General features: G+C 40.0%; 1 protein-coding gene across 1 annotated transcript in view; it reads right to left on the bottom strand.

The window, feature by feature from the left end:
- Il23r (interleukin 23 receptor) overlaps positions 1-27,849 on the bottom strand; it is a 66,132-nt gene that overhangs the window by 30,348 nt on the left and 7,935 nt on the right. Inside the window, exons 4-6 of the mRNA XM_057777871.1 lie at positions 20,938-21,061; positions 14,924-15,084; positions 7,807-7,952 (exon numbers count right to left, since the gene is read on the bottom strand). Coding sequence (XP_057633854.1) covers positions 7,807-7,952; positions 14,924-15,084; positions 20,938-21,061 — 431 coding nt within the window. The remainder of the gene's footprint in view (positions 1-7,806; positions 7,953-14,923; positions 15,085-20,937; positions 21,062-27,849) is intronic.

Here is a 27,849-nt window from a genome sequence, read left to right as displayed (position 1 = left end):
CTACCAAAAGCAATCTACAGATTCAATGCAATCCCCATCAAAATTCCAACACAATTTTATACAAATTTTAAAAAAGAACAACTTCTAGCTTCATATGAAAACACAATAAACTCAGGATAACTAAAACAATCCTTATTAATTCCCGAACTTCTGGAGGTATCACCACCCCTAACCTTAAATTGTGCTTTAGAGCTATAGTAGTAAAAACAGCATGGTACACACACACACACACACACACACACACACACACACACACACACACACACACACACAAAGACCCATTGATAAATGGAATTGAATTGAAGATTCATATCCACACTTCATTTTTTGATAAAGAAATCAGAAATACATACTGGAGAAAAGACAACATCTTCAACCAATGATGCTGGTCAACTGGATGTCTGCATCCAAATAGTTTTATATTTATCATCCTATACAAGATTAACCAAAGCCCTCAACATATGATCATCATAAGAACCTGATAGAAGAGAAAGTGGGAATAGGCTTGAACTAATTGGTGTAGGAAAAGATGTTCTGAAGAGAACAACAATAGTATGGACACTAAGATCAACAATTAGTAATCAGGACCTTGTAAAACTGAGAAGATTCTGTGTGGCAAAGGAAACTATCATTTGGGAAAAGGAGTAGCTTAAAGAATGGAAAAAGATTTTTGTCAATTGCCCATTGGAAAGAGTATTTAAAATATATAAGGAACTAAAAATTTTAAGCATCAAGAAAGCATATAATTAAAAATGTAATTCATAACCTAGCAGAGAGTTTGCAAAAAATGAAACACAGGTGACTGAGAAACACTTAAGGAAATGTTCAACATCCCTAGTCATCAGGGAAATGCAAATCAAAACTACTTTGAGATTTCATCTCACAACAGTCAAAAATATCAAGATCAAGAAAACAAAGGACAGCTCATATAAGGAAATCATAGCACTTACTCATTGCTGCTGGGAGCACAAGCTTGTACAACCATGATCTAAATCAGTGTGTGGATTCATCAGGAAGGTGAAAATGTATCTATCATAAAATCCAGCTATACCACTCTTGGGCATACATCCAGAGGACTCTACATCTTACTACAGAGAAACTTGCTCATTCATATCCATTGCTGCTCTGTTTATAATAGCTAAAATTGGAAACAGCCTAGATGTCTATTAATTTATGAATGAAAAATGAAAAGTGGTACATTATACAATGGGATATTGTTGAACTGTTTTAAAAATCATAAAAATTGTAGGCAAATGGATGGAGCTAAAAGGAGTCATCTTGAGTGAGGTAACCCATACCCAAATATTGTATGTTTTCTCTTATATTTGAATGTTAATTCTTTTCTTTCAAGACAGGGTTTCTCTATGTAGTCCTGGCTGTTAAGGAACTCTCTCTGTAGACCAGGCTAGCCTTGAATTCACAGAGATCCACCTGCTGCTGCCTTCCAAGTCCTGGGATTAAAGGTATGTGCTACCATCATGGGGCATGGTTGTTAGTTTTTAAGTCTTTGATATGGACGCTACAATGTTCATAATTAACCCCAGAAGTTAGGGATATAGTAAGGGATTGGGAAGGAGAAGGGGATCTCCCAAAGAAGGGAAAATAAAATAAATAGAATGTATTGTTATGGAGAGATGGGAGGGATTGAATTGGGAGGGTTAAATGGGAAGGGGGAATGAAAGAGAGGGGTAATGGAGAGAATATAGGGAAGAGAAACCAACACTAAGGACGATTTGAGGTACTATGTGGAAACCTACTATTGTAGAAGCTTCCTAAAAATACATGACTAGATGAAAGAAATCTAAGTGGAGTCAGTAATAATGGGGGTAGATATTGCTCCAACTATATATCTTACACCACCACATAAAACCCCATTCTCTGCAATGGATTACATCTACTTGAGTTGGCCAGTAGGGACCAACTAGGAACTTGATCCCTACTGACTAGTGTTCATGATCTAGAAGGTACTCATGCTACCAGAGTAGAAACACCAATCAAGTTACAAACCCTGAGATCTACATAGGTGACCTGTCTGCAAGATATTCTGGTTTAACAATGACAAACACTGCTGAGATTTAAGGCCCACTTCATGGGATGGAACCCATGCCAGACATTGCTAGGATGATCAAGAACCTGAGACTAGATAGTTCATGGGTCTAGTGGAAAACCAAATACTATTGTTCTTCTAAAAGAACATAGCAATAAAATGACACCTTGCTATGCTCACAGATCAGTGCCTTGCTCAGTCATTGTCAGAGAAGTTTCTTTTTGCAGTATATGAGAACAACACAGAGACCTACAACTGGAAAATGTATCTTTGTGAAATTTTTTTCAATTATAAAAAGGTAAAACATATAAACCACAAAAACAAAATAAAAAGCAGATACTCACTTTATCTCAGGTAAACTATAAAATGAATTTCTCTATAGTCTCACAACTTAAGATACCATAGGAATGACCAATACATGCAATTCCTGTATGATCAGGTTCTTCACAACAAGTTCATTCCTGGTACCAACTTCTGTACTAGTTATGTTTCCTTGCTGTGATAAAACACCATGACCAAGGCAACTTATTGAAGAGTTTATCTGGCCTAGAGTTCCAGAAGGATAAGAGTCCGTGATGGCAGAGGGGAGGCACAGCAGCTGCGGCAGGATGCTGAGGGCTCAGTCTTGAACCACAAGCAGGAAACACAGAGTGAACTGGTAGCAGCCTGTAGATCTGAAACCTCAAGGCTCACTCCCAGTGACAGACTTCCTCTAGCAAGTACACATTTCCTAAATCTACCCAAATGTTACCACCAACAGAGCACCATATGATCAGATGCACTAGGGGAACATTTCTCATTCAAACTACCACACACTCCAAATGTCTCCTTTGTTCCTGGAGTCCATGGCTTGCCAAAAATGTTAACAAAGTTTTTAGGGTTAGAGCCTAAATAAAGCTGGCAGCCCAATAAGTTAGGCACAGTCACTCATCTACAATGGGTCAGTTAAAAAGACCAAGAAATAATGAAAAGCAGGATGAGGTGATTTATTCAATGTGGCCATATTGGGAGGAGAACTAGGAGGTCCAGTACATCTTATAAGGTCTGAAATGAAGTTTAAGTTCAAATAAAAGGTAAAACGTGGCATTGCTAAGTGATTCCGGTTAAGGTGTGGCCCACCCATCACCACTGTCATGGTTCCAGCTGTCCTTCAAATTGGTCTGACAAGTTGGTAAAGCTTTGTGAACTCTCTTTGGGAGATGACTTACCCCCTCTGTCTGGGACTAGGATTCTAGCAAGAGATTCCTGGGGGTAATTCCAATATCTTAGGGACCATTATATCAATATTCTGATAACCAAAGAGAGGGGCCATTCTATGCCAGGGAATGTAGTTTACATTTATACTCGCAAACTGAAGTCAATGAAATGAATGTACATGAATTTTTAACTTGTGTGTTCATTGTTACTCAAAATTTTGATGTGAAATGACACAAATGTGTCTATGTTATTGACATATCTCACTTATACACAACCATCATTGGAGATCTGGTCTTATTTTGTAAGTTGGACTACAATATGTCTGGCTTATTTTCCTACTGCTATTGCTGAGACTTTCTTAAATCTTCTTTATATGTCCCAACCCAATCTTGGAATTCAAGAAGGGATTGTGAACTGAATTTCTTTGAGGAAGTGAAGTCTATATTAAAGGTCTTGCAGATTCTGATCTTGGCTGATCAGAACATCCTGATTATGGAGAGATGCAATGCTGCTGTTTATACCTGGTGTTTTCTTAGGCTTTCTTACCCCCTTTAACAGCCATTTGTCTTAAGATTTAAATCTGGCCTAACATTCTCTTGGGTAAATGTCTCAGAATGTATCACTAAGCTCAGCAGATTGAGGCATCCACTAACTTTACAATTAGCAGCAGTTAGAAGAAGGGTGCTGCCGGCTACACAGAAGAACAGAGCTTTGACCCTGTGATCTGAGCCACAAGATTTTCCTTAGATAGCTTTCTGTCACTGCCTGCCAGCTAATTTGATAAAGACTGTCATCCTAGAGCTGAGGTGAAAGTACAGCCCTTTTCAACTTTCCAGTCTTTTTTTACTGTAATGACCTAGATGAAAACATTAAACAAAGCTTCATCCTGGCTATCTTTGACTTGACTGGAACATTTTGGAAAGAAATGGTGATCTACCGTTTCCTGTGTTAGTGGCTGTATTTTAGAAGCATGGTAGAGGGGATGGAATGTGAGCTTTGAATTGGAACCTGTTGCTTTCATTTTCTGACTATTCACTGGGTCTCTGGAGCAATACAGAGTTAGTGAGAGGCACTTAGGTACTATGCAAATGTGGAAACCCTTGACTTGACTCATTCAGGCTTTACTTCATTTATACAATGGAGTTAAAGCTACCTGTCACAAAGGAACGTTGTGAGGTTTGTTGTGAGGATTACAGAAGATAACGAATATGATGGGGATAGGAGGGAGGAGTAGAAGCACCATGACACTTGTTATAGAAGTTCAGGAGGTAAACAAAAACTCATGCCACTGACCAAGAGAAGAGAAATTTGGAAGATTCTCCTCCCTAGCATAAAAATGTGCCAACAGCTGCTTGGGGAGGGGTCGTTGGCAGCTGGGTGCTACACAGAGAAGAGACTGAGTTATCTCAAAGCTGTGCAGACAGTTCCAGGGTGGATGCTTTCAGTGAGTCATCACTACTTTTGGGACCTTTGGGTGATGCAGCTATTTTTGAGTCATCCCTGTTCCTGTGGCAAACCTGCCACCTAGTCCTGCTAGGAACCCAATAAAAGTTAATTGCTTCACTAAGTTGGACATTGGTTTAATCTTTCGTTTGTTCTGTCATGGGTTCCTTTTCTGTGGTGAATAGACTTCTCCCTTCCATCTATCTGTTTGTCTGTCTGTCTGTCTGTCTGTCTGTCTATCATCTATCTTCTATCTCTGATCTATCTATATCTATGATCTATTTATCTATACTCCATCCATCTACCACTCTCCCCATTTATGTGTGTATATATTACATCTCCCTAGGAAAATATCATCACACAACATTCTGTATTATAAGGGTACATTTTCACTTCATAATTTGAAAGATGACTGCAGGAACACATTGTAAAGAGCCCGGCACCACTTTTAGCAGTTTGCTTGAGTTAACCTTCAATCTAGTTGTACTCCAGAGTGATTTGTTAGGAATGTAAGATTCAATGACCTTGAGTGTGTGTGAACTCCCTTCCCCTCACACAGAGGTCATAATGAGGGAAAGTGTGTGTGAACTCCCTTCCCCTCACACAGAGGTCATAATGAGGGAAAGTGTGTGTGAACTCCCTTACCCTCACACAGAGGTCATAATGAGGGAAAGTGTAGGAGGTAAGCAGACACAAAGCTGATCACCTGATCAGAGGGACAACATTAAACCTTTGAATGATTTACTGCCTTTTCTGACGTGCTATAAAAATATGCTAGCTTCAGCATCCTGAGGATGTGTGCACTAAAACTCCTGTCACAGAGGTGGGCAAGGAATGGCTGTGCCAGAGGGCTAGAACTCTGGACATTGAACATTCCAGTCTTCCCACAGTGTTGAAGTTCCAATCAGTCATTCAGTCTCTGGAAACACAGTTTCTTTTCACCAACTCTGTACCTAAGCTAACTGTATATATGTGTGAATGCATATATAAATACAAATATTGTTTTTAAAAATTAAGTATATTTTTACCACTACTGTGTCTTTTAAAACAAACAAGCTTTCAAGATCTTTATTTTAGTCAGACTTATGTAAGAGAAAAACTCTATGTATTTTATAAACTGACATTTTAAAAAACTACTTTGAGACTTAGATAAACATCTTAGAATTTGCAGTTCATTTTAATGTTTTAATCACAATGATACATTTTAAAAGATTATTCATCTTTGAATTTTACTTAAAATAATGATAATAATAATATAGTCATAATTCAGATAATCTAGATATCAACCCACCTGAGAAATTATTCTCAGATGGAGGAACCTTGCCTGGAAAAGTCAGCAGGGCCACTGACTCTGAAAACGGTTACTTTCATCTGCAATTTCACTAGTGCAATAACAGCTATGATATCTCCCTATTATCATGCACTTTCATGTAATATGTACATGTAATCTTATGATTACATCTCAGTCTTATAGGCACACATATTTATGGATGGGCAAAAGTATGACTTCTTACTACACTATGTTCTCCATATCAGGGTGAGAAACTTAGAAGCCTGTTCTCTATCATTAGTCTTACTGACAGAGCTAGTTGGTCAGACATGCATCCTTCTGTACAGACCATAAATGGAACTTTCATGGATTTTATTTATGAAATTGCAAGTGTCTGTCCTTGTAGGATCTATACCTTCAGAGGATTTATGATGAATAGGGATGGTATTGCAGGTGTCTGTCATTGATATATCTTAGTCCTTCAAGGGACCAATAGCACCTAACTGGCTAACCATGTCCAGATATTATTAATCACACTTAAGAAATGAAAAATAATGCAAGTATTCTTTGACTTTTCCTTAGATAGCTCAATGGTTTTGTTTTCTCCCTATGTAACTTGTAGTGGCCCCTTTAAAAGATTGCCAATACCTCCTCACAACTGCAGCCGTGGTTAGCTACAGACTTTCTCACAAGTTTTGCTACGTATCTTCAAAGAATGCCTGTGTCTCTGAGAATTCTTTTGTTTTAATTTTTTAATACTAACAAGTTGCTAATATATATATATATATATATATATATATATATATATATATATATATATATAAAACAATAAAGTAGTCCCACACTAGCTCAGAATTGAGTATAATAAAGGGTTCTTTATTAGGGGTAGACTCACAGATCAACAATCCTCTGTACAAGCAGGGAACAGGAACTGAATCCAGCAGCCAAGAGAGACTGAGCAAGTTTATGCATCTGCTTTTATAGCACCCAAGGCCACGCCCAAAGTAGGCCAGCATCTCAAAGGCAGTGGTTAAAGGAGTTCTGATGGAGGAGTTAATTTCACTGGTTAATAAAGAAATTATTTATTTCTTTATTTGATAGGCCAGCCCTTAGGTGGGTGGAGTAGACAGAAAAGAATGCTGGGAGGAAGTGAGGCAATTGCCATGCCTCTCCTCTCTGGGTCAGAGGCGATGAAGCTCCAGCCCAAGATGGACACAGGTCAGACATGCTGAATCTTTCTCGGTAAGACACCACCTTGTGGTGCTACACAGATTATTAGAAATGGGTTAAGCAAGAAATGAGAATTAGCCAAGAAGAGGCTAGATATAATGGGCCAGGCAGTGTTTATATGAATACAGTTTGTGTGTTGTTATTTTGGGAGATAAGGTAGCCAGGCGGCCACGAGCTGAGTGGCAGGAAAGCAGGCCTGCTTGCCTCATCACTACAGAGTTCCCCCAGCATATATATGCTTGGGAATTTGTTACAGACATCTTACTCTAACATCTCCATTTTGAATCATGCTGTCCAATTTCAGCATAGAGCGCTTTAGTTTCATATTCATGGATATGGATGTAAATTTCATCCTAAGAGACAATGCTAAGGAACTAAAAATGATCCCATTTAGTTGTAAATTCACTATATTTAACAATTTAGAGAAGTCAGAAGATCATTTTGGGAAACAATCCTATTCAGAAACACACAGTAATCACTGAAACTAGAGTAGTTCAAATATCCTCTCAGTCAAAAGTGTGAGAAACCAATCTTTCCTAAGTCCAGTCTGAACACTGTTAATGGGCTGTTCTGTAAATCATTTCCTCAGATGCTAAGGAAAAATGAAAACTTAGCTTACATTCCACGTTTGGTTTGTTGTTGCTTTGTGTCTCATTTCACAGAATACATTTCCAATCATAGTTTTGCTATCCCAGTAAATTATGGTCTTGGGCACAGTAGCATTTATAGTCTCAGCTCTGGAAATGATGGATGCAGAAGGTATTACTAGAAAAAGAAACAAAATACTAGTGGTTAAGAGAGTTCCCCAGGAAGAAATTGATAGCTTTTCATCAATATAGAGACATGTCAAAATTCAAAGTACAAAGTCCCATAAATTCATAATCTAAGTAACAGCTGATAGAACTTGTCTTATTTTCTGATTTATTATGTAACAAAGAAATACTTCTTAAAAGCCTAAAGAAACACCAACTGCTGGCCTCATTATCTGGAGTATAAAAAAAGAGATAAAGGAGGTATCTTTTCTTCTGGGACCTTAACTTTACATGTGTTCAGTGTCCCATATGTTAAGGGCTTAGTACCCAGCTTGACACCACTGGGAGATGACAGAAACTTTAAGATGCATACTTTAGTAGAAGGTCATAGATCTATGAGATATGTGACTTCAAAGGGTATATTTGGGACTCTGATTCTTCCTTTCGCACTTTTTGTTTCCTAGCAACTATAAAGTAAGCAGCCTCTTCCACCAGGTACCGTACCATGATGTACTTCTCTGCCATGGCCCAAAGCAATGGGATCAACCAATTGTGGACTGTTACTACCAAAATGGCAAGCTAAATGACATCCCTCCTTCTCATGAATTGATTATTTCGGGTATATTGTCAGAGTAACAGTAAGCTAACACACCATTAATGTTTATTTCAGATAATCTTGCTTGATAACATACGTTTCATAGTAATACTCTCTTCTACTGGGGAATAGGGAAATATATGAATATTTACATTGACTGCTAATTTGTTTTCTTCTCCAATTACAATGAACAAGTCCTCTAAGAGTAAGAAATTATTGTGTGTCCTGAAAGGGGGACTGACATGCTGATGGGTCATCTTATAGTTACTATAGAAGAAATTGTGTAGTAACTAGAATATTCATATTGCTAAACTATATATACACTTGTAATTTAAGAATATTTGTTTGTTGTTTACTTATTTTTTATATATACATTGTTCTGCCTGCTTGTATGCCTTCAGGATAGAAAAGAGCACCAGATCTCATTATAGATAGTTGTGATCCACCATGCGATTGTTGGGAATTGAACTTAGAACCTCTGGAAGAGCAGCCAATGTTCTTAATCTCTGAGTCATCCTTCTAGGCCCTATAAGTTTCCTTATCTGAACAGAATACATTATTGATACTTTTCATTTATTCTATGTGTATAATATAAAGATGAAAGCTTTTGTCTTTGTTAGATAAATTATCAACTCAACAGCCTGCATCTAGATCTAGGAAATATTGTTACAACTTAATATCCTTTATCAATTAATTCATTCATAACTTCATAGATTGTACTTTGGGAAACTCTTGTTTTATTAACAACTACCTAAACTTATGTAGGCAGATAGGCAATTTATAGAGAATTATAAAGCTAAAATATGCTTTTCCAGTACAGTCTTATACAGGACTAAACAGCATAAACATCAAAGTGAAACTAGTTCCATTCCATAGCTCACTGTGGTTGATTTATAACCCCTGCTTTACACAGTCACTTCACTTTTACTAATACAAGCTTTGTTTCAATAGGAATCAATTTCTAAATTTTTCTGGAGTAAAGAAAGTAGACTTTCAGGGCTCTGGGACCACTTAAAATCTTTTTAAGTACTATTAAGGCTATAAATTATAGTCCTCCTCCTGTTTCCCACTTGAGTTTGGTGCAGGCATTCAGAATAGCATCATTAAGTATTCTGAACCCTGTAAAAATGATCAGAATCGAAACATAATAACTGTGTTAAGCCCTCTTAATAGAAATTAAGTAAATAAAGTTGGGGGTGAGGATAGAAAGGGAAAGGAACTCATGGCCATGTGCATGATTACAGACAGGACTGGTCACAAAATGCTTGTGTAATGTCTGTTCATCAGCTGTCTGGCCATGTTTGGGTTGATACTATCTATCTTTGTTACTAATCTCTACAGGCAAGGGTAATTAATCCAAAACAATTTTTATAGTCATCCTCATTTTGCCTTTGAAATCTCTTGCCTCACCCTCTTTGAATTCATATAGAGTTTACAATGGTATACATAGCCATATTGCACTGCTAAGTCTGAATAAACCAATTCACCTTGAAGAGTCCCCTAGCTAATTATTTAGGATATTAGAAGCTTTTGCAGAAACAGCTATTCTTAGGAGGAAGCAAACATAGGTTTTTTTTTTTTTTTAGAAACGCAGGTGGTGCATGTGTTGGTTTAAATGATGTGCTCCATAAGTCTTGGCTCCCAGTTGGTGGTGATTTAGGGAACATTAGGGAGTATGGGTTTATTGGAGGAAGTATGTTACTGGGGGGCAGCTTTGATGTTTCAAAAGATTCTTGCCATTTCAAGTCATCTATTGCTCTTTTCTGTTTGTGGATCACAATGAAAACTCTCAGCTGCTGCTCCTGGTGTCTGCCACCAGGCCTTCACTTTGTCATCATAGACTCTCACCCTCTGAGATGATAAACTCAACAAACTCTTCCTTTTGTAGGTTGCATTGGTCATGGTGTATTAGCACAGCAAGAGAAGAATAACTAATACAGAAGTTGGTAACTCTATTACAGAGCTTCAGTATTGAAAACAGCTTGGTACTGGCATAAAAACAGAGAAGTCGATCAATGGAACCGAGTAGAAGACCCTGATTTTAACCCACAAACATATGAACACCTTATTTTTGATAAAGGAGCTAAATGTATTCAATGGAAAAAGAGAGCATCTTCAACAAATGGTGCTGGCAGAACTGGTTGTCAACGTGTAGAAGAATGAAAATAGATCCATATCTATCACCATGCACAAAACTCAAGTCCAAATGGATTAAAGACCTCAATATTAGTCTGAACACACTGAACCTGATAGAAGAAAAAGTTGGAAGTACTCTACAACATATGGGTACAGGAGATCACTTCCTACATTTATCCCCAGCAGCACAGACATTAAGGACAACATTGAATAAATGGGACCTCCTGAAACTGAGTAGCTTCTGTAAAGCAAAGGACACTGTCACTAAGACAAAAAGGCAACCCACTGACTGAGAGAAGATCTTCACCAACCCTGCAACAGACAAAGGTCTGATCACCAAAATATATAAAGAACTCAAGAAACTAGACTTTAAAAGGATAATTAACCCAATTAAAAAATGGGGCACTGAACTGAACAGAGAATTCTCAACAGAAGAAGTTAAAATGGCCAAAAGATACTTAAGGTCATGCTCAACCTCCTTAGCGATCAGAGAAATGCAAATCAAAACAACTTTGAGATATCATCTTACACCTGTCAGAATGGCTAAAATCAAAAACACCAAGGATAGCCTTTGCTGGAGAGGTTGTGGAGAAAGGGGTACCCTCATCCATTGCTGGTGGGACTGCAAACTTGTGCAACCACTTTGGAAATCAGTGTGGCGGTTTCTCAGAAAAATTGGGATCAACCTACCCCTGGACCCAGCAATACCACTCTTGGGAATATACCCAAGAGATGCCCTATCATATGACAAAAGCATTTGTCCAACTATGTTCATAGCAGCATTATTTGTAATAGCCAGAACCTGGAAGCAACCTAGATGCCCTTCAATGGAAGAATGGATGAAGAAAGTGTGGAATATATACACATTAGAGTACTACTCTGCGGTAAAAAACAATGACTTCTCGAATTTTGCATGCAAATGGATGGAAATAGAAAATACGATCCTTAGTGAGGTAACCCAGACCCAAAAAGAAGAACATGGGATGTACTCACTCATAATTGGTTTCTAGCCATGGATAGGGGCCACTGAGTCTATAATTTGTGATCCTAAAGAAGCTAAACAAGAGGGTAAACCCAAGGGAAAACATATAGATATCCTCCCAGCTATGGGAAATAGTCATGACTGATGGGCAAAAAATTGGAATCTTGGGGGTGGGGTGGGATGGGGATGAGGGGTGATGGGGAGAGAAAAGTGTGAAGGAGAGGATGAGGGGAACTGGGGGAATCGGGGTGAATGGGGATAAAGAAAGGTTGGATAGGGGAGCAGGGAAACTCATACCTTAGGTAAGGGAGCCACCTAAGGGGTGACAAGAGACTTGAACTTGGAATGGCTACCAGATGCCCAGGGCAATGTCCCCAGTTAGTTCATTGGGGCACCTGAGGATAGGGAACCTGAAATGAACCTATCCTATAATCTTACTGATGAATATCTTGCATATCGCCATAGAACCTTCATCTAGCGATGGATGGAGATAGAGCCAGAGACCCACACTGGAGCACCGGACTGAGCTCCCAAGGTTATAATGAGGAGCAGAAGGAGAGAGAACATGAACAAGGAAGTCAGGACCATGAGGGGTGCACCCAACCACTGAGACAGTGGGGCCGATCTATTGGGAGCTCACCAAGGTCAGCTGGACTGCTACTGAAAAAAACATGGGATAAAACCGGACTCTCGGAATGTGGCGGACAATGAGAGCTGACGAGAGGCCAAGGAGAATGGCACAGGAACTTTCATCTGGCGATGGATCGAGAGAGAGACAGAGACCCAATTTGGATCAACCGTCTGAGCTCTTAAGGTCCAAATGAAGAGCAGAAGGAGGGAGAACATGAGCAAGGAAATCAGGACCACGAGGCGTGCACCCACCCACAGTGACAGTGGAACTGATCTATTGGGAGCTCTCCAAGGCCAGCTGGACTGGGACTGAATAAGCATGGGTTGAAACTGGACTCTCTGAACATGGCGGACAATGAAGGCTGATGAGAAGCCAAGGACAATGGCACTAGGTTTCGATCCTAATACATGAACTGGCTTTGTGGGAGCTTAGCCTGTTTTGATGCTCACCTTCCTGGGCCTGGATGGAAGTGGGAGGACCTTGGTCTTCCTGTAGGGCAGGGAATTTGGACTGCTCTTCAGTAGCGAGAGGGAGGGGGAATGGACTGGGGGGAGGAGAAGAGGAGTGGGGTTAGGGGAGGGGAGAGGGGGGAGGGGGCAATGTGTGGGAGGAGGGGAGGGAAATGGGAAACGGGGAGCAGTTGGAAATTTTAATTAAAAAAGAATAAAAAAAAATATATAATAAAAAAAAAAAAAAAAAAAAAAAAAAAAAAAAGAACTCAAGAAACTAAACTTTAAAATGCTAATGAACCCAATAAAAAAATGGGGCACTGATCTGAACAGAGAATTCTCAACAGAAGAAATTCAAATGGCCAAAAGACACCTAAGGTCATGCTCAACCTCCTTAGCGATAAGGGAAATGCAAATTAAAACAACTTTGAGATACCATCTTACACCTGTCAGAATGGCTAAAATCAAAAACACCAATGATAGCCTTTGCTGGAGAGGTTGTGGAGAAAGAGGCACACTCATTCATTGCTGGTGGGAATGCAAACTTGTGCAACCACTTTGGAAATCAGTGTGGCGATTTCTCAGGAAATTTGGGATCAACCTACCCCAAGATCCAGTAATACCACTATTGGGAATATACCCAAGAGATGCCACATCAAATGACAAAAGCATCTGTTCAACTATGTTCATAGCAGCATTGTTTGTAATAGCCAAAACCTGGAAACAACCTAGATGCCCTTCAATGGAGGAATGGATGAAGAAAGTGTGGAATATATACATATTAGAGTACTACTCAGCAGTAAAAAACAATGACTTCTCGAATTTTGCGTGCAAATGGATGGAAATAGAAAACACTATCCTGAGTGAGGTATCCCAGACCCAAAAAGAGGAACATGGGATGTACTCACTCATAATCGGTTTCTAGCCATAAATAAAAGACATTGAGCATATAATGTGTGATCCTATAGAAGTTAAATAAGAAAGTGAACCCAAAGAAAATCATATAGTCATCCGCATGGAGAGGGGGAAGTAGACAAGATTGCAGGGCAAAAACTGGGAACTTGCGGGTGAGGTAGCATGGGGCAAAGGGGAAATGGGATGAGAAATATGAGAAGGGGAGGATGGGAGGAGCTCGGGGGATTGGGATGGTTGGGATATAGGAAGGATGGATACGGGAGCAGCGAAGTATATACCCTATCTAAGGGAGCCATCTTAGGGTTGGCAAGAGACTTGACTCTTGAGGGGTTCGCAGGTGTCCAGGAATATGTCCCCAGCTGGTACCTTGGGCAACTAAGGAGAGGGAACCTGAAATGACCCTATCCTATACTGATGAATATCTTGCATATCACCTTAGAACCTTCATCTGGCGATGGATCGAGGTAGAGACAGAGTCTCAATTTGGAGCAACGGTCTGAGCTCTTAAGGTCCAAATGAGGAGCAGAAGGAGGGAGAACATGAGCAAAAAATCAGGACCACGAGGGATGCACCCACCCACTGTGACAGTGGAACTGATTTATTGGGAGCCCACCAAGGCCAGCTGGTCTGGGACTGAATAAGCATGGGTTGATTCCGGACTCTCTGAGCATGGCGGTCAATGAAGACTGATGAGAAGCCAAGGACAATGGCACTAGGTTTCGATCCTAATACATGAACTGGCTTTGTGGGAGCTTAGCCTGTTTGGACGCTCACCTTTCTGGACGTAGATAGAAGGACCTTGGTCTTCCCGCAGGGCAGGGAATTTGGACTGCTCTTCAGTATCGAGAGGGAGGGGGAATGGAGTGGGGGGAGGAGAAGAGGAGTGGGGATAGGGGGAGGGAAGTGGGGGGAGGGGGCAATATTTGGGAGGAGGGGAGGGAAATGGGAAACGGGGAGCAGGTGGAAATTTTAATTAAAAAAGAATAAAAAAAATTAAAAATTTAGAATTATCAACTGTAAAAAAAAAAAAAAAAGGTTTCCCTAGCTTTTGAAACACAAGTTCTCAAAAATATATTTGTATCACCGCCATTTAGAAATGAGCCTGGAATGATGTCCATTTGCAGAATTGCCCCAGGGGAAAGAATACCAGAAAAATTTGATTGTTTATGATCTGTGGGAACTTTAGGTGTACTTTGTTCAGATTTAGACCATTTGATGCCATCAATGCTAATTAGTTGTCTGTAATAAAAGCTATGTAGCATCTCTCACTCCTTACCTATATCATCCAGATGGATTTGTAGTCGTGGTGAGTCCTCCATGCCTAGGGCATTGACAGCTTGGACCCATACCAAATACTTCTTTCCACCTTGTAATGAGTCAGTGGAGATGGTAGCATAGCTTGAGGCAAGATATTGTTGTTCTTCTTCTGTCTCTAAACTATAAGAAAACCCACAAGTTATATTTATGTAGTTTACTTCTTCCTGAAATGTTGAATGTTATATTTTTTACCTGATTTCAAAACTTAGTCTGTTACTAAAAAATAGATCAAACTCAATTTTAACCTTCTGAATTAAAAAATTCCAAATATGACATAGGCCATGCTTTAACTTTGGTGGGTTCCAAATACTTTTCTCAGTAGACCTCCTCCACTAAAAAAAAAAGTGATTATATAGTCCTGTATAAGACTGTGCGAAAAATACATATGTAAAAATACATACATATATTCACATAGTCATATATGTTAGTTTATATGTTTATAGACTTAAATATTAATATTATATATTAAAATTTTAAGTTCTATTTCTTTTCTCATTTGAAAAATTAAATATTTTCATGTATTGTGGATACCAGGCACTGTACTTACAGCACCTGTTAATGGCTAACTTGGCGTTGCCCACAGTTGGATATAAATGAGCCCTGCTGCCAAGGGGCAATGTGGAGATTTACCACATTGGCCTTTTCATCTGGACATTTATTTCTATTTCTGCCACAATATTGGGTAAAGGGTGAGAGTGAGAGGAGGGTCAAGAAGGAGTGAGAGACTGAATCAGGGTAGGGAAGACAACTTCATAGGTAGAAAAACCCCCAGCATATTGCAAAACAAGTAAGGGAAATTATATGAGAGCTCAACCAGTGCTGTCCTCTGGAGCATGAATGGGCAGGAAGTAGCTGGGAGTGGAACAGGCCACACACAAAAGACCCTCTAATGAGGAGCTGATAGGTTGGGATTTACCACGTGAGGGGAAGAGAGCACATAGGATCGCTGTGCAATTTCAGAGGCATCTTCATGAAGGGTAGACTGCTGGGAAGTAAAAGTGGTGCAGGAGAAGGAATGCAAGTGCAGTATCATCCAGAATTGAACTATTAGTCTGCAGTGAGGGTCAGTGACATAGTTTGAAAATAGAACTAGCTGAGTATGGTGGTGAGTGCTTGTCATCCCAGCAACAGAGGCAGAGGCTTGAGAACCTATGTTCAAGGTTATTCCTGGGTATACAGAGAACTTTAGGCTATCCTGGGCTACAATGAGACCCAGTCTCCAAAAATAACATAAGAAAGCAGAGCTGATTGTACCAGGTAGTTGATTAAATGAGGAGAAGGAGTCATTTGCTGTCCGGGACAACAAAGAAGATAATGGTAGGGGGTTGGGGACAAGGCAGTACGGAGAGCCATTAAATGCCACATCAATTACATCAATGTTTTTACATTGCATGGTTGATGATTTCTCGTCATCCAGTTAATCCTGTTGAATTCCACTTGGTTTGTGCTAAACTGTCAAATTTTATTAGCCAATATTGCCGTTGGACAGCACACAGAAGAAGCAGAACAAGAGTCTTCTAGCTCTCAAGAGATGAAGACATGTTAGAGCCTGTGTGCATGCATGCGTGTGTGTGTGTAAGTCAGAGAACAACCCGTGGGAATCAGTTCTTTTTTCACCCCCTGGGTTAAAACAGGTCATCAGATTTGGTAGAGAGCACCTTTACCTGCTGAATCATTTTGTGGCCCTTTATTTTTAAATCTCTCCTATGAAATATTCATATAGTGTTTTGGTCCTCTCTCTCTTCCTCTCTCTCTCTAGGGTCCCACATGTAGCACTGACTGGCTTGGAATTCATTATGTAGACCAGGCTGGCCTCAAATTGACAGAGATCTGCTTGCTTCTGCCTAACAGGTACTGGAATTAAAGGATTGCACCACTATGCCTGGCTTTTTTTCTTTTTGAGATAGGGTTTCATGTAGCTCTAGCTGGTCTTTAAATTCTGTGTTGCTGAAGATGACCCAGTTTATTCAGAGTTGGGGGTCAAACCTAGGGCTTTGTGCATGCTAGACAATCATTCCATTAATTGAGCCTCATTTCAGCCCCCAATTTTTTATTTCTAAGACATGGAAACACTGCACCGATCTGCACATCACCATTCATGGGATTCAGGTGCTGGGGGAGTCATCTGCACCTTTTTTGTACTGTCCCAATTTTGGCATTTGAATTGCTGAGTTGAGGCAAGAATTGGCCTGATTTCTTTAGCCAACACCATCCACTGCTTTTCTTCCAGGAGACTGCTTTCATAGGGTTGGTGAGGAAGAGAGAGCATTAGAGTTACTGCCATTACATGCTTAGAGTTCCATTCTAGCTCCATTTATTACTACATGTCCATTTAACAACTCCTGAGTTTCTGCAGCTTCCTAATACCGCAACAAGAATCAGAACTTGATTCATGTGACATACTCACAGGGACACAGACGGGAAAATTAGAACTGGACTCATGTGACTTACAAAGACACAGATAGGAGAATCAGAACTTGATGTAAGTGACACACTTGCAGAGACATAGATACGAGCTTTATGCTTTAATCAAAAATGATTTTGTGCATTAAAGTAGCACAGAAAGGTTGTTATGCCACAGGAAGGCCACCTTAGCAGGTGATAAAGGGCTCTCTCAAGCTGACACATGACCTTAGGGGTAGTACCAAATAACATGTCCTAGCAACTCAGGTTTTAAGCTCTAGTGTTTTACCATATTACCTTTCTTCCCTTCATAAGTTGTGAGACCTAATTTACTTAACCTTGACATAAATCAGTTTGCTCATCTGTGAAATAGAAATGTTGGCATCACTGTGATAACCAGTGAAGGTAGATGCATGGGCAGAGGAAGCATGAGATGGTTTCACACCTAACAGAGGACTCTAAATTATGACAAGTTAAAAAGTATTTGTAACTTTACTTTTATGAATATAAATGAAATTTAAAAATGAAATTAAAAGATTTAAGACAGTGTTGCTCCGTATTTTAGGCTGGCCTTCAACTCTTAATCCCCTTGTTTTGGCTTCCTAGGTACTGGGGATTGCCAGTGTGTGAGCACTACCACATCTGTTTGATATATATAAAATTTGTACCTAAAGGTAAATTATGTCATTGTGTCTAGATATTTGCATAGGTGCCTTACATTTTTTTCTGAAATAAGAGGGGTCATATGTTTATCAACAGAGAAATTATTGGGAAAATAGGCTAGCGTGTGTTAACTAAAAATTCAAACGTGAAAACAAGAAAGATGCACTGTGCTTAGTGGTAAGGGTAAGTGGGACAACTTTGAACTCTTTTCCAGTTAGAGAAAACCACACACACACATTCTCAACTGGTTTGTGGCTAGTTCTCTTACCGCACATATTGAGACGTCAAGTCTTATAAGGAGAAAAGCATGGGTTACTAAGGATGTGACCCAAACAGCGAGAGGAGAGTTCTAGTTTATCAGATGGGTCTCAGCAGTTCAAAACGCTTGTCTCCAAGCCTGGCAACCTGATGGGAACAAGCTGGCAGAAGATCCTGGTGTTCGACTTAGAAAAACGTTCCCCATTTGGACATCTAAGAAGAGCTGCTGGCTGCCAAATGTTTATGATCTTGTTGGGCTCATTACTATGCTTTTCCACCTTTAATTTCTAGGGTTTAACACATTCTTGGAAGTCATAAAATGGGAAAACATATTTGCTACATATTGGCTTGGCTGGGACAGAATGGGGATATCACTTATTCGTTTCTCTTTCTAAAACTTATTGAAATTGTTGAATATCTGCTCACCTGTTATTTGTTTGTTTGTTTATTTGTTTATTTGTTTATTTATTTATTTATTATGTGTATACTCATAGGTACACATATCATGATATGGTGGCCAGAGTTCAACTTTTGGATTTAGTTCTCTCCTACCTTGTGGGTCTCAGGAATTGAACTGAGGTTGTCAGGCTTGAGGCAGGCACTTTTATCTGTTGAGTCATTCATTCATTTCTATTCAACAATTTTTAACAAGCAGAAAGCACTATCAGACACTCCTGAGTTTCCTAGCAAGCCTATTTACAAGGGTCAGCCGAAGACAGGGGGACAAGGCAAGCAGACACTTAATAACAGAGGCCAGTCTTTTCCCAGCAGCACCCACTGACACACAGGAAAACAATACACAGCTCTGTCTAGTGGGGGCAACACTAGGGAGGAAAAGAATTCTTGCAGCAACAGACTCAGCTCTGCTTGACAAGGACCATGCAACACTGGAAGATCTCCTACTTTCCTGTCCTGCCATTGAAGGGCTGCCGCTTTTCTGTGGAACAAGCCAGGGTGGCAGGCTTCACAGTGTGTGTGCTCTTACTGGAACACAGAAGCACACAGGTTAAAAGTGAAACTTTGCCTGTGCTGATTTCTTGATGTTTGGCTAAATGGAAATACCCTAAGGCGCCAGGATCCACACAGGTTTCTTTCTTCTTCCCGCTGCCTGCTTTCTACCTTGCCCACAGCATTCAGTATAACTCAGCTTTTTCTTGCAGGAAAAAGGTCTTTGGGCAGTTTACTAGAGAGGTAGGCTTTTCTTCTCTAACTTCTTCCCACTCAAGGTTGTGTTTCCCGTGAGTTAGAAGATGATTAGATGCTTGTTTCCTTTTGTTTGTCTGTGCTTACTGGAAAGTATGCTTTGAATTTGCTAGAAGAAAACTATTTTTGTATGATAATTTTTCCAGTGCCTTATGTAGTCTTTAAAGAAGGTAGTTTTATTATTTTTTAATTTTTAATGATGTGCACATATGGATGTGTGTGTGTGTGCACGGAGGTGTGTAAATGCAAGTGTTCATAGAGGCCAGAGGGCTAGATAACCTAGAGCTGGACTTACAGTTATTAGTCATCTGACATGGGTGCTGCGAACCAAACTTGGGTCTCCCAGAAGAGCAGTAAATGCTCTTAATTGCTAAACCATCTTTCCAGTGTCATTGTGTCTTCTTTAAAATACAATAAAATTACATTGATCTATACTCCATCAATTCGAAATACAGGCTGGGTTTGCTAGAGTTTAATTATAGTTTACCTGCCTTATCCAAAGTACTTATGACAAGAAGCACTGGATTTTAGATGTTTTCCCAGATTTAGGAATACTGCCTATACATAAGGATACATCTATGTTCAATAACTAATATATCTAAGTTAATCTTTCATATCAGAACACATTTAGCATCATTTTCTAGATTTGTCCAAAATTATCTGAAAATAAAATTGTATACAGTCCTCTGTAAATGATTGTTATGAGTTTACTAACCTTTGTTCTCCTATATGAATCAGGCTTGGTGTGTGACACATCACATCAGCCTAGGCAGTCAGTTCTGAGAGCACCATAATAGTCTAGTTCCCTTTGCGATAGTCCCTGCAAACTCACATGCTGAGATCTAGCAATGAGTCAGTTACCTATGTATGATTCAGACTCTAGTTCAAGAGTCTTAAGGGACTGAGCTACTTGATGGTGATGATGTAATGAGGGCTTCACCCTCAAGGATGATATTAATGTCTTATGAAGAAATGGAGTTGTTTTTCCCTCTCTCGTTTGAGTACACACAGAAGACACTACTCATGAGGAATGGGCTGGTGGCAGACATCAGATGTACTGTCACTTTGGACTTGAACTTCCAAGCCTGTATTCTATATGCTCACATGACACAAAACAAATAAAAATCAATTAGAACAAGCAGGCATTAAAGGCCCATTTTTAAGATAAAGAATGGAAATTTTGAGTGACTTAGTATATTATACTAATCCTCAAAGGAGAATAGGACTGAGATTTAGGTCACTGTTTAAACTGAGCTGTTTACTATCAAGAGAAAAGAATGAATTGGTCCTAGAGTTTGCTGTCCCATGAAGCAGAGAACAACAGGGTCCCAGGAGTGGTTATAAGTTCCCTAACCAAGGTAGGTGTCTCAGGTTTGAGGCTGGTCTTAGTCTCTACTCGATCCACCCTTCAGCAGAATGTGTGTCTTATAGGGCAGTAGAACCTACCTCTTCACGTGCACCACATACTTGGTATCTATGTAGGTGGGCTTCCCAGCGTCCCAGGTACAAGTCATGTTGTCTGAGTATTCATAAATGGCACATGTCACTTCACTGGGGGCATCCGGTGGATCTGCAACAAAATGAATCACTAAGAGCTGCTCTTGATAAAGGAAAAAGTTGACAAATTGTTAGTTTCATAGGGAAACTAGGCCACTTGGCCCTGAGTACCCATGGGCTCCTCATTCCACTACTACCACCCTGTAACCCAGTTTGTCACCAAGCATTACTCCTCTTCACACTATCCTGTAGTCTCTACTCCTGTGGGATACTAACAAGGCCAGGTTCCTCTGATTCAAATAAAGCAAGCCTCCTTCCAATTTTACCTCCCCTCAGCTACCATTCAACCTTTTTTCTTTTGAATAAAATCATTAAAAATTATTCATGTATAAATTTTTGTGTGGATGCATGTGTTCATGATGTGTGTATGTGTGTGTATGGTCTGTGTACACTTATGTGTGCAGGAATTCTGGTGCAAGTGGAAGCCAGAGACCACATTAGATGTCTTCCTTCACTACTTTTCATATTACTTTTTAAATATTTATTTTATTTTTAATAATATATATCTGACTATGTGGGAATATGTGCATGTGAGTGCAGGTGCCTCTGGGAGCCAGGAGAGGGCACTGAATTCCCTAGAGATGGAGTTACAGGCAGTTGTAAATTGCCCTATGTGGGTTGTGGGAACTGAACTTGGGACTTCTACAAGAAAAGTGTGTGCTCTTAACTACGGAATCATCTCTACAGTCTTTCATGTTTTTTTTCTGTTCTTGTTGCCACTGTTTTTTGTTTGTTTGCTTGTTTGTTTGTTTGTTTTGAGGCAAGGTCTCTCACTGTACCTGAAGCACACTGATTGACTAAACTGGTAGGCCAGCAAACCCTAGAGATTCTCCTGCCTTTGCCTCCCCAGTACGGAGATTACAGGCAGGCATCACCATGCCTGGCTTCCATGTGGATGAAGGAGATCTAACTTCAGGTCCTCATGACAAGCACTTTACTAATGGAGCCATTTCCTCAGCCCTCTAATTTACTCAGGTTTAGTTTGCACAGGTTCTGCTGAAGCCACAGCTGTTAAGGTCACAGTGACCTTCCATCTGGAAAACTCCTTTCTGCCCCATCAGAATTACATCAGTATTACAGAGCTTGACCTCTGCAGAAGCTGGGCCTTTTCTTACTTTTCCCTTCAAGCCTCTGTTCTTAGGCTCTGTGAGTGATCCTTCAGCTTTCCCCTTTTGCCCTAAAAGACTATTTACTCCTGTGGGGAGTGTATTTTACTTTCTCCTTTGAAAGTTTGTTGTTCACATGCACTTCAGCCATAAGAGGAAGGAAACTTCCAACCAAGTTACAATATGGATAAAACCCGAGAACACTGCACAGAGTAAGCCAGACATAAAAGACTTCATGATTCCTCTTATAAATGGTATCTAGAATAGATAAATTCACAAATAAAATGTAGAATGACGGCCCATTGGGCAGGTAGGCAGTGTGTGAAAGTCTGGGATGCTATTCAATAGGTACAGTTGGCAAGAAGAGTCCTAGAAAGAGAGTACTGGAAGGATATAAACAAATACAGGAACTGCCACAGTAACAAGCCCTTAAAGCTGGCAAAATAGTGGCTTATACTATGCAGATTTTACCATCACCACATCAAAAAGTTTTTTTTTAAGGTTTGGTATTCATAGAACTATTTCAAGCTGTGTTCTCTCTCCCACATCCTTGACTACACCCCCACCCACCCACACCTGTTCAACTTGTCCTCCCCATAGCCTCATTTTTAAAAAAAGTTTTGTCTGTTAGCGTTTTTTCCTATGAGAAGGAACACTCCCCTCCAGTCTCCTTAGCTCCCCTTCTTACACTAGTCCAGTCCAAGGATGTCAGTAGCTAGGCTATACGCACAAGGGTGCACTTGACCTAAGCTGACTAATCAGAGAATTTCCCTTGGGAATGAGCTCTGTCTCAGGATGAACCAATTAGAATTCTCTAAGGGTCTCTCTCTCCCCCTCTCCCTTCCTCTCCCCCTCTCTTCACCATTCTCCCTCTCCCTGTTGCTCTCTCCCTCCATTTCTCTCTCTAAGCAGTACATGAGCTGAGCTGCTTGTGACCTTCCCGACACAGTCCACAGCCCTTTCAGTGGTGCAGGATTTGAGAGTGAATCTAGCCTGAACAAAGAGTTTTGATGACAGTCTTTGGCCCCTTAGGGCCTCTTGAGGCCCATGTAACCCCAGAATGGCGTCCAGATGTCCTATTATGTCATTCAACAATAAGCTACCAGGACTGATGGTTTCAAATAAGCATGGGACTATTGAGTGCTTGCCATATTGCCACATTTCCAGGGCACTTCTCTTAGTTTTTCCATTTAGGTAAACTCCTGCCTGAGATGACTATGCTGAGAATTGCAAGACAGATGAAAGCAATCATAGTGGACACCAGGAGGGGAAATTGTGAGGAATAAAGTTTGGGCCACTCCACATGGATTTATGGGGCTCTCCCTTTGCTGATGAACTTTTGGCTACTGATGGTTAGGGATGAACATTATCATCAGTTGTGCACCAGCCAGTGAGCCTACTAGCCACAATAGACAGTTTCAAACCATGGTCACACAGATGACCCGGGTTAAAATCGCTAGATCACAAAACAAAAAGACAATGATATGGGGAAAAGACCTGTGAGGAGGAGGAGCAGGTTGATGGGGATGGAGAGTAGATAAAAGACAGTGAGGCTAAGAACCATCATGAAATGTATATGTGTATAAAATTGTCAAAGAACAAATTTAATTAATATAAAAGAACACAGGCATTTTGGTGTCTGCAAATTGTCTACCAAGAATATTACATGTTATTTCTAGAGGCAGATGGATCCCTGTGAGTTCAAGAACAGCCTGATCTACATAGTGAGTCCTAGGTCAGCCATAGTGAGACACAGGGAGCTACACAGTGAGACCATTTTCTTTAAAACAAAACAAATTACTTTACAGCCAAAAATCTCAAAAAAAAGTTATATAGAGCTTAAAAAATTGACAAAGAGTTAAAAATGGTATCATAAATTATAAAATGTTAAGATAGGTTTATGGAACTATTGTAACACATTTCTGGTATGAGTACAAATTTGGATAACTTCTAAGGTTTACCCTCTTGTGTATCATAATAGTGAAAGGTGAGAATAGGGCTGGCAAGATCCTTCAGTAGGAAAAGGTGCTTGCTGCCCAAATTGACAATCCAAATTTGATCCCTAAGGCCCATATGGTGGAGATAATGGATTTCTTGGAGTTGTTCTCTGCCCCCCACATGCATTTGATGGCATGTGCATACATATACATGTGCTCACATGCACACAGAATAAATAAAAATATAATTAAAAATTACAAGTGAGAACAATACTATACAACCCAGCAGTTTTACAGATAGGAGGGCATTCTTCATGAAATATCCACACATGTACAAAAATAACTTGCTAAAAAAGGGATGCAAGTATCCTTTAAAATAGTGTGCATAATAATGGAAAACATGGACTCTCCTTCAATGCTCCAACACAAGGTTGAACAAACTATAATATGCTCCTAAAACATACATTAAAACAATGCTGTTGACAATACTTTAAGGACTTAGGAGTTATTAGAAATATGCTGCTGAACAATAGCTATATAATAAAGTGACTTTAAAAGTATATTACAAAGTGGTGTAAGTGTAGCAGCCTCCTTAGAGAGAAAGGGAAAGGCAGGAACTTCAAAGACTCATTCACACTTGTAAAGATGGGATAATGACATGGGCTCGTGCACTTGATAGACATTTCTATTGTTGCTCATCAAAAGAATGTTGAATGTAATCAATTTTACTATTAAAATCTGTGTTTTGGGCTATAGAGATGCTTCAGGGGTTAAGAGTGTTTGCTGAACAATTATGAAGCCTGGAGTTTAGATCATGGCACCTGTGTAATGAACTAGGCATGGTATGCACATGTGTAACCCCAGATCCAAGTCCAGCTCCAAGGGAAACAGAAACTGAAGAATAACTGTGTCTTGCTGGCCTCCAGTCTAGCGAAGACAATGTGAGCCCTGGGTTCAGAGAGAGATGCTGCCTCAAAGACAAAAGGAGGAGGGTGGTATAGAGAAAAACATTCACTGCCCTCTTCTAGCCTTCATACCTTCACACACATATGTGCATGCATTCTCACACCGAAACACAGACAACCCAATCTTTTTTCAAAGCTAATTTTGAGCAGCACTCATGACATGAAAGTGCTTTGTGAGAGCTTGGTGAGTAGCGGCGTTGGTTCCAACAAGAATCGCAGGCTTCCGCAAGGAGGAAGATATCTTTAAGTCTCGTTTGAAGTTGAAGTACAAAAGTATGGCAACATTCCTCTACATCATTCTGTACCCTGGGTTGTGAGAGCTTGTGGATTATAGCAGTGGGATCATGACCTGGGGAGCTTGTGGCCTTGATAGGGGTTTCCAGTTTTGCTACGTTTTCCTGTGGTTTTAGACAGAGAGCACTGTAATTTGACAATTACAGAAGACAAACGTCAACCTTCTGGACTTTGTTTCACACTATTCTCCATTAAGGAAATGGTCAGGACTGTGAATGCACCGTTGGCATTAACTTTGAAAAAGACAAAAGTGACAGCTCTGCACATGGCTAAGTGAGCAGTGTATGTTAGTGGGAAGCAGAATAAAGAGCTAGAGAGTAAAGCCATGGAGGGACATCCCATTGTTAGAGTCACTGCTAGGTTGTAAATATCCAAGAATAAAGCTGGCTGTCCACTTCCTGAGAATACCCTGAATACACAGGGAGGATTAAGACTTTGTTCTCTCTTACCAATCCCTACGCTTATAGAAGGCTCCCTGATCATTTACCAGGAAACTTATTAATTTAGTCTAGCCAAAGATCATTTGCCAAGGACACCTTCTGAAGGGGCAGGGTCTGTGGTTCTCTTTACTCTGTGTTTCTAGTACTTAGCATGTCTTTGGATACATGTATAAACCCATCACTGAAATTTATCCCATGAGTGGAATGGCTCAATTAAAAGGATGACAATGGTAAGAATTAAGATGGAGAGAGGTGTGATGTTTCCGGAGGAGATCACTAAGCTGCTGCAGGAGGATGCAGGCCGGGCTATCCACACAAAAAGCTACACTGAAAATATTCAGGGTTTTGAATGGCTAACAAGTCTTACATCACTATAAGTACAGGTTGAAGACTGAAAACATGTAAGGCAAAAGCACTGAAAATTTTAAGTAAATGGTTAAATGGAAACATCACTTGCATGGTTTATTTAATTTGACACTTTTCAATAACCTCTATTTGAACAAATTTCCCATAATAGGTTCTCATTGAATCAGAGATAAGTATCTAAGAAGCATTTGAGATTGTGGATTATAGTGGAAACTGTGATAGTGGTGTTTCAGAAATCACTCACCAGAGAGCCTTTGAAATGCCTGGATCTTTTCAGGGAAAGCACTGACTCAGTCTCCCTCTCCCTTCCACAGTGTGTCAAAATACCTGCCACCGCTCTGTTTAAAGCAGGGACGACTACTTGGCATCGTAAAGCTTACAGAACAAATATCCTGTATCAAAGCAGCCCAGTGAAAGCAGCGTGCTTTCTGGAGCACCACAAAACCCTCAAGCCCCGGCCCCCCTTTTGACCTAGTTAATAGGAAGTAAGTTTGCTGAGAACTCAGCCCCGAAGCCCAGGGGTTGAGTAAATTCTAGCCTGGCAGTTGGGTTTCCACATGCATAACCCAAGGTTTCTGTGAGGAATTGCACCTCGAAAATTAATGAGTGGAAAGAGTGACGGTGGAGGATGACAATTTCTCTTAGGCTGTCCCGGCGGGGGAACAATCTCTGACCTGAAACAGCTTGGTTCTGGGCTTTCTGCAGAAACCCCTCAACCAACACTGGGCTGTTGATGGCAAATAATCAGTCACCTGCACTCCAGTACAGGGAATGGGCATTAAGTAAAAATTTTAATTTTTAATGCTTGTTTTTTGGATAAAGTTCCTTCTCTAGGAAAATGAACTAGAAATTCAAACTAAAATGAAGGGCCTATGCTCAGCGCCAAACTGAAGGTTAAGATCAGGGTGGCCTGAAAATAGGGGACTCAACAACATCCTGTATTAAAGGTTCATTCAACTGGACCTGGTGTAAGGCAGACCCATTCTGCTTTAACTAAAAGTAACATAGTGGTAACTGTTTTGATTTCCTGCTCCATCTTATAAAATCGTCTGCTCTGATCTCCATCACCACTTTTTTTTTTCTGTTCATAGGATGAGTGCCTTTTGAACAGGAACTGTAAGTAACACAGAACTAAAAACCAAAGTTGCTGGATTATTTCTTTTAATAGAAGTGATACTTATTTTATATTTTTTTCCTTTCTGTTAAACCAACAATTCGCCTTTCTCTGAAACTGTGGAGATTTCTCATTTTCCCTCTAAATAAATTGCATATCATCTCTACTCTTATATCAATCCTCAGAAGAGAAACAGCACAGTACTGACATATAGAGAGGGTGATTTTGTTCCTGAAGATATGGACAAGCTAACAAGATTTCATACATCAGACAAGTTGTTTGTCTATGGTTTGATTTTCACAATGTAGGCATAGTTTACTGTTTAATGCATTAATTCAAGGCACATGGTGCAAGTTTGTTATTCAGGTCTAAAAAATACTTCTTCAATTCTCCTCCACCTCATCCTACAGCTAGCTATCTCATTTGAAAGACACGCATGCTTGATCAGCTGCCTGGAGTTAGCTAGGACAGTGACCTTATTACAGAACAGGGAAGTCTCCTAGTTTTCAGGCAGCCAGACATGAGGCCAAATGATAGTGGGGTCTGTTCTGGCTCTTCTTGTCCATAATAGGAAGCCAA

This window comes from Chionomys nivalis, chromosome 1 (assembly GCF_950005125.1).
Source record: "Chionomys nivalis chromosome 1, mChiNiv1.1, whole genome shotgun sequence".
Classification (NCBI taxonomy): Eukaryota; Metazoa; Chordata; class Mammalia; order Rodentia; family Cricetidae; genus Chionomys; species Chionomys nivalis.
This window is presented reverse-complemented; position numbering and strand designations above follow the sequence as displayed.